At 38.2% G+C, this 12,431-nt stretch overlaps 1 protein-coding gene across 2 annotated transcripts in view; it reads left to right on the plus strand.

Moving 5' to 3' along the window:
- Nucleotides 1-12,431, plus strand: part of RBBP5 (RB binding protein 5, histone lysine methyltransferase complex subunit) — a 127,199-nt gene that overhangs the window by 29,719 nt on the left and 85,049 nt on the right. For both annotated transcript variants that reach the window (XM_053706625.1, XM_053706626.1), the window contains exons 6-8: nt 570-679; nt 11,171-11,290; nt 12,243-12,396. In XM_053706625.1, the coding sequence (XP_053562600.1) occupies nt 570-679; nt 11,171-11,290; nt 12,243-12,396 (384 nt within the window). The remainder of the gene's footprint in view (nt 1-569; nt 680-11,170; nt 11,291-12,242; nt 12,397-12,431) is intronic.

A 12,431-nucleotide genomic window follows, 5' to 3' on the forward strand; every position in this document is an offset into this window, starting at 1 on the left:
TTGATTATACATATTACTGTTGTTTACTAAAAAACGGAAACGTTTCCAATTAACGTCTGTTATCAAATTTACTGATATTCTGTGTTAAAGAGATACTTAGGTAGACATCTGGAGCACTACATGGCAGTAAATAGTGCTGCCATCTAGTGCTCTTGCAAATTGATTACATTCTTGCAGAACTGCTGCCATATAGTGCTCTAGAAATGGGCCGGCTCCTAAGCAAACGTCCCTGCTTTCAATAAAAGATACCAAGAGATTGAAGAAAAATTGATAGTAAGTAAAGAAAGTAAATTAGTCAATTGTTTAAAATTGCATGCTCTATCTGAATCATGAAAGAAATCTTTTTGGGTTTCATATCCCTTTAAATCACATTTATAAATAACAGAAAATGTTATAATATGAATGAGCCGGATGGCTACTTCAATAATGCCACCCAACTGGCACAATTTTCTTTGGAGAACACTGGAAACCACTTGTCTACATATTATATTCTCTACTATGTACCTTATTTCTTGCTAAATGACTTGTTCAGTTGGTCCGCCTGTAAGTACTCAATTGCTGTTTTACAGATCTTAGTCTTAAAGATGAACAGTCAAGACCTGGTAGCGTCTTTCCGAGTTACAACTGGGACCAGCAACACAACAGCTATCAAATCCATAGAGTTTGCACGGAAAGGAAGGTAATGCAGAAATGTTCTGAAAATTATATCTCTTTATAACTAAATATAGTCACTTGAGTTGATATTAATTTATTACTCCCAATAAAAAAAACAATGTTTCACAATTGTTAACATTTTCTCTACATGACATGCATGACTCGCCATATTTAGATTGAAAATTGTGTGTTGTAGTATCAGCTATGTTTTTGTCTATCATGCATTGTTTTTATATATTATAGGGAGTGGCAGAGAGAATAAGCGGTGACTGAGTCTGACAGATGTATATAACATAGCTTTCTATAGGCTTAGTGTACTAAGAAATAGCCAGTTAGGAAGGTAAATCGACCATTGACTAACCAAACCTGTTGAGGCACTCACGTGTCCAACTCTAGGGGGCGCTTAGAGAGCTATAAATACTTTTGAAATATAAACACATATGTGGTGACTAGTATGAACACTGAATCTGCACAATCACATAAGAACACCAAATTATATATAAATACGATGATATAAATGAACACTAAATGATGCTAGTGATCACGGTATACAATTGGCAATCAATATAGAGTCTTATCTGAGTCCTTAGAAGATAGCACTGCAAGGGTCAGAGAAATTCCAGAGTGGTCTTCTGTGATGGTAGAGTCGTGCTTCAGCAATGGAAGCCAGTGTTGTGGTCTCGGCAGCTCCTCTCCAAACAAAATCAGGGAATCAAGATATCTGTGAATGTGAATGCAGATCACAAAAAAGAGGGCGCCTCCTAGTATAATACTGCGAATATAACCAACAATGGCAAATCTTGAGAGAGAAAATACTCACAAAATAAGCAGCACCAATGTGCTAAGTGGCGCAAGCAGAGATCTCGGTTTCCCAGCGAACTGATCCTCAAGAGGATGTAGGGGCTCGGGAGTGCCCAGATAAGGTCCAATAAAACTCAGGCTACAATAAAGTTCAGCAAACTTTTATTAAAACCAATAATATAAAACCAATGGGTATGTACAGTACCCAGAGTATTTAAAAGCAAAGTTACCAACTGATTGAAACGCGTTTCTTCGATGTGCTAGCTGTTTCATCAGGCATCTCCATTCACAGATATCTGGAAAATGGACCATTGGGAACACACTGAAGGGGAAAAACGTTTTATTAGATCAAGGGAGCATGTAGTGTGCAGTAGGTTACTATTATCAGCAGTTTTAAAGGGACATTCCGGTCAAAATTTAAATGCACATGGATGAATGACACCTTTGAATAGAAGCATATTTGCAGTATTATACATGTATGGGCAAAAATGCTTTTAGTAAAAGTTGTCATTGTTTTAGTGTTAACATTTTTCTCTGCATGTGAAGCATAGCTAGATATTCTCAGTGCATTCACATTTTATATACTGCAGCTGCTCAGAGCGCCAGTGGGGCTTGTATCATGTCTGCAATTAACAAATTAAGTCATTATCTGATGTATAAGAACCTTTAGGCTCCCTGAGCAAGTGTTGTGTTTAAAATGCTGGTGCATGGTGCATACTTATATACACTTTTGAAACAGCTATTGTTTTGTTTGTTTTTTGTTAAATTTGTCTTTTTATTGAGATTTCAAAATAAGAGAATACACGTTTACGTGTGCATCAGGTATAGAAAAACATGTTCAATCGACAATAAAGGAAGTAACATACATCTTGCATGCTACAATATATATAATTCAGGCATAGTATCCTTGACAACGACTATATCCAAAATATTAATGAACTGTAGGTAACCAACATAAATTGACTAAAGCAACCTCTTTTATATATTTTGGTATATATCTGCAACCACAAATTGAAGCCACTCTTGGACTTCTAGCAACATAAATATCACTCGGGGAGAAGTATGGCTTAAATTGCACAGGCCACTTTTGGATCTTAATACCTTTCAAATCTAAATAGTAGGAAACCACACATGTATTTGGACCCTTGTATTTGTTCATTCTAAGTGGCAGGGTACCACATATGTTAAGAGACATTTCTTTCATGTAATTAACAAGAGTCCATGAGCTAGTGACGTATGGGATATACATTCCTACCAGGAGGGGCAAAGTTTCCCAAACCTTAAAATGCCTATAAATACACCCCTCACCACACCCACAAATCAGTTTTACAAACTTTGCCTCCAAGGGAGGTGGTGAAGTAAGTTTGTGCTAGATTCTACGTTGATATGCGCTCCGCAGCAAGTTGGAGCCCGGTTTTCCTCTCAGCGTGCAGTGAATGTCAGAGGGATGTGAAGAGAGTATTGCCTATTGAATGCAGTGATCTCCTTCTACGGGGTCTATTTCATAAGGTTCTCTGTTATCGGTCGTAGAGATTCATCTCTTACCTCCCTTTTCAGATCGACGATATACTCTTATATTTACCATTTCCTCTACTGATTCTCGTTTCAGTACTGGTTTGGCTTTCTACAAACATGTAGATGAGTGTCCTGGGGTAAGTAAGTCTTATTTTCTGTGACACTCTAAGCTATGGTTGGGCACTTTATTTATAAAGTTCTAAATATATGTATTCAAACATTTATTTGCCTTGACTCAGAATGTTCAACTTTCCTTATTTCCAGACAGTCAGTTTCATATTTGGGATTATGCTTTAAATTATCATATTTTTTCTTACCTCAAAAATTTGACTTTTTTCCCTGTGGGCTGTTAGGCTCGCGGGGGCTGAAAATGCTTCATTTTATTGCGTCATTCTTGGCGCGGACTTTTTTGGCGCAAAAATTCTTTTCCGTTTCCGGCGTCATACGTGTCGCCGGAAGTTGCGTCATTTTTGACGTTATTTTGCGCCAAAAATGTCGGCGTTCCGGATGTGGCGTCATTTTTGGCGCCAAAAGCATTTAGGCGCCAAATAATGTGGGCGTCTTATTTGGCGCCAAAAAATATGGGCGTCGCTCTTGTCTCCACATTATTTCAGTCTCATTTTTCATTTGCTTCTGGTTGCTAGAAGCTTGATGTTTGGCATTTTTTTCCCATTCCTGAAACTGTCTTATAAGGAATTTGATCTATTTTGCTTTATATGTTGTTTTTTCTCTTACATATTGCAAGATGTCTCACGTTGCATCTGAGCCAGAAGATACTACAGGAAAACCACTGCCTGCTGGATCTACCAAAGCTAAGTGTATCTGCTGTAAACTTTTGGTAGCTATTCCTCCAGCTGTTGTTTGTAATAATTGTCATGACAAACTTGTTAAAGCAGATAATATTTCCTTTAGTGATGTACCATTGCCTGTTGCAGTTCCCTCAACATCTAAGGTGCAGAATGTTCCTGATAACATAAGAGATTTTGTTTCTGAATCCATAAAGAAGGCTTTGTCTGTTATTTCTCCTTCTAGTAAACGTAAAAAGTCTTTTAAATCTTCTCTCTCTACAGATGAATTTTTAAATGAACACCATCATTCTGATTCTTTGGACTCTTCTGGTTCAGAGGATTCTATCTCAGAGATTGATGCTGATAAATCTTCATATTTATTTAAGATGGAATTTATTCGCTCTTTACTTAAAGAAGTACTAATTGCTTTAGAAATAGAGGATTCTAGTCCTCTTGATACTAATTCTATACGTTTGGATAAGGTTTTTAAAGCTCCTGCGGTTATTCCAGAAGTCTTTCCTGTTCCTAATGCTATTTCTGCAGTAATTTCTAAGGAATGGGATAAATTGGGTAATTCATTTACTCCTTCTAAACGTTTTAAGCAATTATATCCTGTTCCGCCTGACAGGTTAGAATTTTGGGACAAAATCCCTAAAGTTGATGGGGCTATTTCTACCCTTGCTAAACGTACTACCATTCCTACGTCAGATGGTACCTCGTTTAAGGATCCTTTAGATAGAAAAATTGAATCTTTTCTAAGAAAAGCTTATCTATGTTCAGGTAATCTTCTTAGACCTGCTATATCATTGGCTGATGTTGCTGCAGCTTCAACTTTTTGGTTGGAAACTCTAGCGCAACAAGTAACAAATCGTGATTCTCATGATATTATTATTCTTCTCCAGCATGCTAATAATTTCATCTGTGATGCCATTTTTGATATTATTAGAGTTGATGTTAGGTTTATGTCTCTGGCTATCTTAGCCAGAAGAGCTTTATGGCTTAAGACCTGGAATGCTGATATGGCTTCTAAATCAACTCTACTTTCCATTTCTTTCCAGGGAAACAAATTATTTGGTTCTCAGTTGGATTCTATTATTTCAACTGTTACTGGTGGGAAAGGAACTTTTTTACCACAGGATAAAAAGTCTAAAGGTAAAAACAGGGCTAACAATCGTTTTCGTTCCTTTCGTTTCAACAAAGAACAAAAGCCTGATCCTTCGTCCTCAGGAGCAGTTTCAGTTTGGAAACCATCTCCAGTCTGGAATAAATCCAAGCCTGCTAGAAAGGCAAAGCCTGCTTCTAAGTTCACATGAAGGTACGGCCCTCATTCCAGTTCAGCTGGTAGGGGGCAGGTTACGTTTTTTCAAAGAAATTTGGATCAATTCTGTTCACAATCTTTGGATTCAGAACATTGTTTCAGAAGGGTACAGAATTGGTTTCAAGATGAGACCTCCTGCAAAGAGATTTTTTCTTTCCCATGTCCCAGTAAATCCAGTGAAAGCTCAAGCATTTCTGAATTGTGTTTCAGATCTAGAGTTGGCTGGAGTAATTATGCCAGTTCCAGTTCCGGAACAGGGGATGGGGTTTTATTCAAATCTCTTCATTGTACCAAAGAAGGAGAATTCCTTCAGACCAGTTCTGGATCTAAAATTATTGAATCGTTATGTAAGGATACCAACGTTCAAGATGGTAACTGTAAGGACTATATTGCCTTTTGTTCAGCAAGGGAATTATATGTCCACAATAGATTTACAGGATGCATATCTGCATATTCCGATTCATCCAGATCATTATCAGTTCCTGAGATTCTCTTTTCTAGACAAGCATTACCAATTTGTGGCTCTACCGTTTGGCCTTGCTACAGCTCCAAGAATTTTCACAAAGATTCTCGGTGCCCTTCTGTCTGTAATCAGAGAACAGGGTATTGTGGTATTTCCTTATTTGGACGATATCTTGGTACTTGCTCAGTCTTTACATTTAGCAGAGTCTCATACGAATCGACTTGTGTTGTTTCTTCAAGATCATGGTTGGAGGATCAATTTACCAAAAAGTTCTTTGATTCCTCAAACAAGGGTAACCTTTCTGGGTTTCCAGATAGATTCAGTGTCCATGACTCTGTCTTTAACAGACAAGAGACGTCTAAAATTGATTACAGCCTGTCGAAACCTTCAGTCTCAATCATTCCCTTCGGTAGCCTTATGCATGGAAATTCTAGGTCTTATGACTGCTGCATCGGACGCGATCCCCTTTGCTCGTTTTCACATGCGACCTCTTCAGCTCTGTATGCTGAACCAATGGTGCAGGGATTACACGAAGATATATCAATTAATATCTTTAAAACCGATTGTTCAGCACTCTCTAACGTGGTGGACAGATCACCTTCGTTTAATTCAGGGGGCTTCTTTTGTTCTTCCGACCTGGACTGTAATTTCAACAGATGCAAGTCTCACAGGTTGGGGAGCTGTGTGGGGATCTCTGACGGCACAAGGAGTTTGGGAATCTCAGGAGGTGAGATTACCGATCAATATCTTGGAACTCCGTGCAGTTTTCAGAGCTCTTCAGTTTTGGCCTCTTCTGAAGAGAGAATCGTTCATTTGTTTTCAGACAGACAATGTCACAACTGTGGCATACATCAATCATCAAGGAGGGACTCACAGTCCTCTGGCTATGAAAGAAGTATCTCGAATTTTGGTTTGGGCAGAATCCAGCTCCTGTCTAATCTCTGCGGTTCATATCCCAGGTGTAGACAATTGGGAAGCGGATTATCTCAGTCGCCAAACGTTGCTCCGGGCGAATGGTCTCTTCACCCAGAGGTATTTCTTCAGATTGTTCAAATGTGGGGGCTCCCAGAGATAGATCTGATGGCCTCTCATCTAAACAAGAAACTTCCCAGGTATCTGTCCAGATCCCGGGATCCTCAGGCGGAGGCAGTGGATGCATTATCACTTCCTTGGAAGTATCATCCTGCCTATATCTTTCCGCCTCTAGTTCTTCTTCCAAGAGTAATCTCCAAGATTCTGAGGGAATGCTCGTTTGTTCTGCTAATAGCTCCGGCATGGCCTCACAGGTTTTGGTATGCGGATCTTGTCCGGATGGCATCTTGCCAACCATGGACTCTTCCGTTAAGACCAGACCTTCTGTCACAAGGTCCTTTTTTCCATCCGGATCTGAAATCCTTAAATTTAAAGGTATGGAGATTGAACGCTTGATTCTTGGTCATAGAGGTTTCTCTGACTCCGTGATTAATACTATGTTACAGGCTCGTAAATCTGTATCTCGAGAGATATATTATAGAGTCTGGAAGACTTATATTTCTTGGTGTCTTTCTCATCATTTTTCTTGGCATTCTTTTAGAATACCGAGAATTTTACAGTTTCTTCAGGATGGTTTAGATAAGGGTTTGTCCGCAAGTTCTTTGAAAGGACAAATCTCCGCTCTTTCTGTTCTTTTTCACAGAAAGATTGCTATTCTTCCTGATATTCATTGTTTTGTACAAGCTTTGGTTCGTATAAAACCTGTCATTAAGTCAATTTCTCCTCCTTGGAGTTTGAATTTGGTTCTGGGAGCTCTTCAAGCTCCTCCGTTTGAACCTATGCATTCATTGGACATTAAATTACTTTCTTGGAAAGTTTTGTTCCTTTTGGCCATCTCTTCTGCTAGAAGAGTTTCTGAATTATCTGCTCTTTCGTGTGAGTCTCCTTTTCTGATTTTTCATCAGGATAAGGCGGTGTTGCGAACTTCTTTTGAATTTTTACCTAAAGTTGTGAATTCCAACAACATTAGTAGAGAAATTGTGGTTCCTTCATTATGTCCTAATCCTAAGAATTCTAAGGAGAAATCATTGCATTCTTTGGATGTTGTTAGAGCTTTGAAATATTATGTTGAAGCTACGAAATCTTTCCGTAAGACTTCTAGTCTATTTGTTATCTTTTCCGGTTCTAGGAAAGGCCAGAAAGCTTCTGCCATTTCTTTGGCATCTTGGTTGAAATCTTTAATTCATCTTGCCTATGTTGAGTCGGGTAAAATTCCGCCTCAGAGAATTACAGCTCATTCTACTAGGTCAGTATCTACTTCCTGGGCGTTTAGGAATGAAGCTTCGGTTGACCAGATCTGCAAAGCAGCAACTTGGTCCTCTTTGCATACTTTTACTAAATTCTACCATTTTGATGTGTTTTCTTCTTCTGAAGCAGTTTTTGGTAGAAAAGTTCTTCAGGCAGCGGTTTCAGTTTGAATCTTCTGCTTATGTTTTTTGTTAAACTTTATTTGGGTGTGGATTATTTTCAGCAGGAATTGGCTGTCTTTATTTTATCCCTCCCTCTCTAGTGACTCTTGTGTGGAAAGATCCACATCTTGGGTAGTCATTATCCCATACGTCACTAGCTCATGGACTCTTGTTAATTACATGAAAGAAAACATAATTTATGTAAGAACTTACCTGATAAATTCATTTCTTTCATATTAACAAGAGTCCATGAGGCCCACCCTTTTTTGTGGTGGTTATGATTTTTTTGTATAAAGCACAATTATTCCAATTCCTTATTTTATATGCTTCGCACTTTTTTTCTTATCACCCCACTTCTTGGCTATTCGTTAAACTGATTTGTGGGTGTGGTGAGGGGTGTATTTATAGGCATTTTAAGGTTTGGGAAACTTTGCCCCTCCTGGTAAGAATGTATATCCCATACGTCACTAGCTCATGGACTCTTGTTAATATGAAAGAAATGAATTTATCAGGTAAGTTCTTACATAAATTATGTTTTTGCTTATAGCTTGTGAATATTAAGGCTACTAGCAACATATAAAATAGTGGGATGTTACCACCTCACAACAGACTAGCAATGGGGTATATAAAAGTAATAAAAACCGCAGTGAATGTCAGGCTACGCTAACATAGAAGGGAGGCCAATAAGGCAGATTAGGTATGGTAGCAAGGAACTACTTATTGGTGAACCTAACAGCGATGTACACATCTTTAAAACAAAACAAACCAGGTTAACAAATATAGCACGTATAAAGGATGGGGAATGCAGCAATAAGTATCTGAGCCGTGTCTACAGACATTTATTGAACAGAATTGTACAAAAAATTAACCTTAAAAGGTTAATAAGTGGAACATAGAACAAGTACATATAGTACAATATTTATATATTGTACTATATGATATAAATGATATAAATGATATAGTTATCGGGTGCTGAACCTACTCTCTACTCCTGCCAAATTTAAGCAAAGATAGCAGAACTAAAATAGACTCTCCTCATCCCTAAAATTAAACAGAAATGCTGCACTACAGCACCCAGCCGCTGGGGATACAGCAGCAACAAAGAAATGAATATAATATTGAAAGAGAGCATTACTAGGAAAGCAAACCTCACTACATTATCTGGTAGATTACATAGTATATATATATGTGTAGATCAGATATTTGCATGTATGGACAACTTTCTAAGGTAACAGCAATTATATGTTGCCTCGATATGTCTATAGATTACTACAATAACCACTAGAGTGTCCTCTTTTAGTACTCCTAGATGCTAAAAAGTAAATGGCATAGTTATATAGAAGTTTCGTCAAAGGTTTTGTATACACAATCTTTCAGATGAACAGCTGTATAAAAAAAATGATAAAACCAGAAAGTATCTGATTAAAGGGATCCCCTATACCTTAATATGAATACTTATTCTATGCTGGGAGGTCAGTATGTAGCCATAAAAGTAAACTCCGGATAGCACTGATCTAATTAGATTATACATAAAACATTACATGCTGCAAACAACTGAGTATAATAATGTGTGGTTCCTCTTCACTCAGAATACGTATAATCCCATAGAATCCTCAAGTCTCTGATCATGCAATCTTGGAGACTTAACAGCAAGTGAAAAGGACTGTGCAAAGTATAATAAAAGCAGGCACAAGATGAGCAGTAGCAGATCCTTGTCTTTACAATCCCAACCAGACTAGGGTGTCTGTACCCGGTTTTACTTCTGGACTCCAGTGAACTGCGAGACACCATATTAAACCTTGACAAGCTTGAACTTTAATGTGTCTTGACAGAACATGTAAATATGTAATCGTGGGTAGCAGTGAATTAACAGCCGTTGAATCTTTAGCTTGGATCTGACTAAGCTCAGCAGAGCTCACTGGAGTTTGCCCTAAATTGTCTCTCTCAGCTGCTCGGAGGAATTCAGCTGCTGCACCTTTATTTATTAACCTCTTCATGTATGCAAACTCTAAGCCCCCAACAGTCACAGTAGGGGCCTCAACATCTAATGAAAGTACAGAGGATTGGTAAGGCTTGCTCACGCTCCATTTGCAATGACTACTTAGGTGTGTTAGGTAGGATCATACTATGTGTGAGTACAGGCTCATAGAGGATCTCGCCTCTATCGATGTTCCTACTCTGCTGACCAGTCCCCGGAGCAATCAAATGTACAGTCTGTGAGGAGTTTACTAGTACTGAGACACAAAGTTTTGCTACTGTCTCCTCTATTGAGGCAATATGCTCTACTACACATATTCACCTTACCGTGTTTTGCGTAATATCATAGGTTAGTGGGGACCTTGTTTTGGGCTTAGAAGTACAAACGCTCCCCCACTCTCTTGCCAGGTGGTCGGAGAGGCACACAAAATAGTCTTCTAACAGTCTGGTTAACACATCTAGCATTGCTGCTACTACAGGGTTCATCTTGTTATAATATGTCCATAATCTTCTCGCAAACAAATACAGCGGTCTCCCACTAACTTAGTAATTTTAGGAGTTTAACTTAAACTGTCTTACCTGGCTGTCCAGGGGGTGCCTCGATGGTCTAGAGCAGCACTCGGGGATCTTATATTGAGCAATTTTAGTATTATTCAGTTCAGCAATGTATATTGTAGTTATAGGTAAGCTTATTTTCAGAGGATGCTGTGACTATCTGGTAGTAATCGGCATATTATCATATTAGTTTTCACCCAGAGCTTCTGATATTGCGACCTGTCACAGACACTGCCTAGACTCCCCCCCAGCTATAGCTTTTATTAGAAGCACTAATAAATGTATATTACAAAAGCGCTTTTATTCAAAGCTTTAATGCCTCCATGTGGATTCCAATTTTTGCTGGAATGTCCCTTTAAGTGCAAAATATAGGTCTTCGAGAAGTTAGTATTGTACTTTTGATTTGAGTTCAGTTTTCAGCTAAGGGTTGGGTGCAAAAGTTAGATGATAGGAAGTAATATAGCACATGCAGATAAGAAAAGGGAAATTGACAGAGCAAGTGGGCAGATTAAGCTTCAACCATTGTACTTTAGGCAGGAAATTTTGGTATTTTGATGATCCTCAAAAATAACATAAAGAGACTAATTATTTATTCTTCTATTACATTCAAATGCTTAAATATGTTTATAAACACAGTTTCTCTTTGTCCCTTGTACAGCTGCTTCTTGATAAACACAGCAGACCGAATAATCAGGGTTTATGATGGACGGGAGATTCTGACCTGTGGGAGAGATGGGGAGCCAGAACCCATGCAGAAGTTACAGGATTTGGTTAACCGGTAGAATTAACTTTTGATGTAGTGTTTTAAACAGTCTGTGCTCCCACACACATCAATTGCAACATGATCTCTATTGGCATCATATTAAAGTCACTGATTTACGTTGGTTCAGAAGTAAGCTAGAGGGACTATAAACTCTAACATTTTCTTTCATGCAGATGAAAGAGCAATAGGTAGGTGAAACCCCACATTTTTCTTTCATGATTCAGACACAGCATACAATTTTAGATAACTTTACAAGTTACTTCTATTATCTAATTTGTTTTGTTCCCAGGAATCCTTTGTTGAAAAGCATACATAGGTAGACTCAGGAAGCTAACTGCTGATTGGTGGCTGCACATATATGCCTCTTGTCATTGGCTCACAAGTGTTTTCAGCTAGCTCCCAGTACTGCTCTTTCAACACAGAATACCAAGAGAATGAAGAAAATTTGATAACTGAAGTAAGAAAGTTATTTCAAATTGTATGCTCTGTCTGAATCATTAAAGAAACAAATTGGGTTACATGTCCCTTTAAACATGTTTATGTTTTGAATGAAAATGTGATCAATACTGTCACTAAGATCTTTTCAACTTTCTACATGGAACGACTTTAGCTGCACTCTCTAGTGACAATGACAGCAAGTTTCATGTTGAACTTATGCTTTAAAATGACGTCAAATGGTTAGCGTACATACCTTAAAGGGACATAGAAGTTGAAATTGAGTGTAGAAATAAAAAGAATTACAAAAATGTACTTTTATTATCACATTCATCTATTTCATTGTTGTTACTTGACTTGTGTTTAAATACAACTTCTATGTATAATTTACATTGTGTTGCCATGAAATAGTTAATATTCTCCATTGTGACAGTGTACAAATGTGATCATATACCTGGTTCATGCTATACGTATCCTCTGGCATTTTGCATGACAGTAATATTGTCTAAGACTCTTCCCTGCTCCATCACAGGACGCCCTGGAAAAAGTGCTGCTTCTCTGGGGACGGTGAGTACATTGTAGCCGGCTCTGCGCGGCAGCATGCTCTCTACATCTGGGAAAAGAGTATTGGGAATCTGGTGAAAATTCTGCATGGAACACGCGGTGAACTGCTCTTAGATGTTGCTGTAAGTTATTTTGATTTGTGAGTTCTTAACTTCCC

The sequence above is a fragment of the Bombina bombina genome, chromosome 3, assembly GCF_027579735.1.
Source record: "Bombina bombina isolate aBomBom1 chromosome 3, aBomBom1.pri, whole genome shotgun sequence".
Lineage (NCBI taxonomy): Eukaryota > Metazoa > Chordata > Amphibia > Anura > Bombinatoridae > Bombina > Bombina bombina.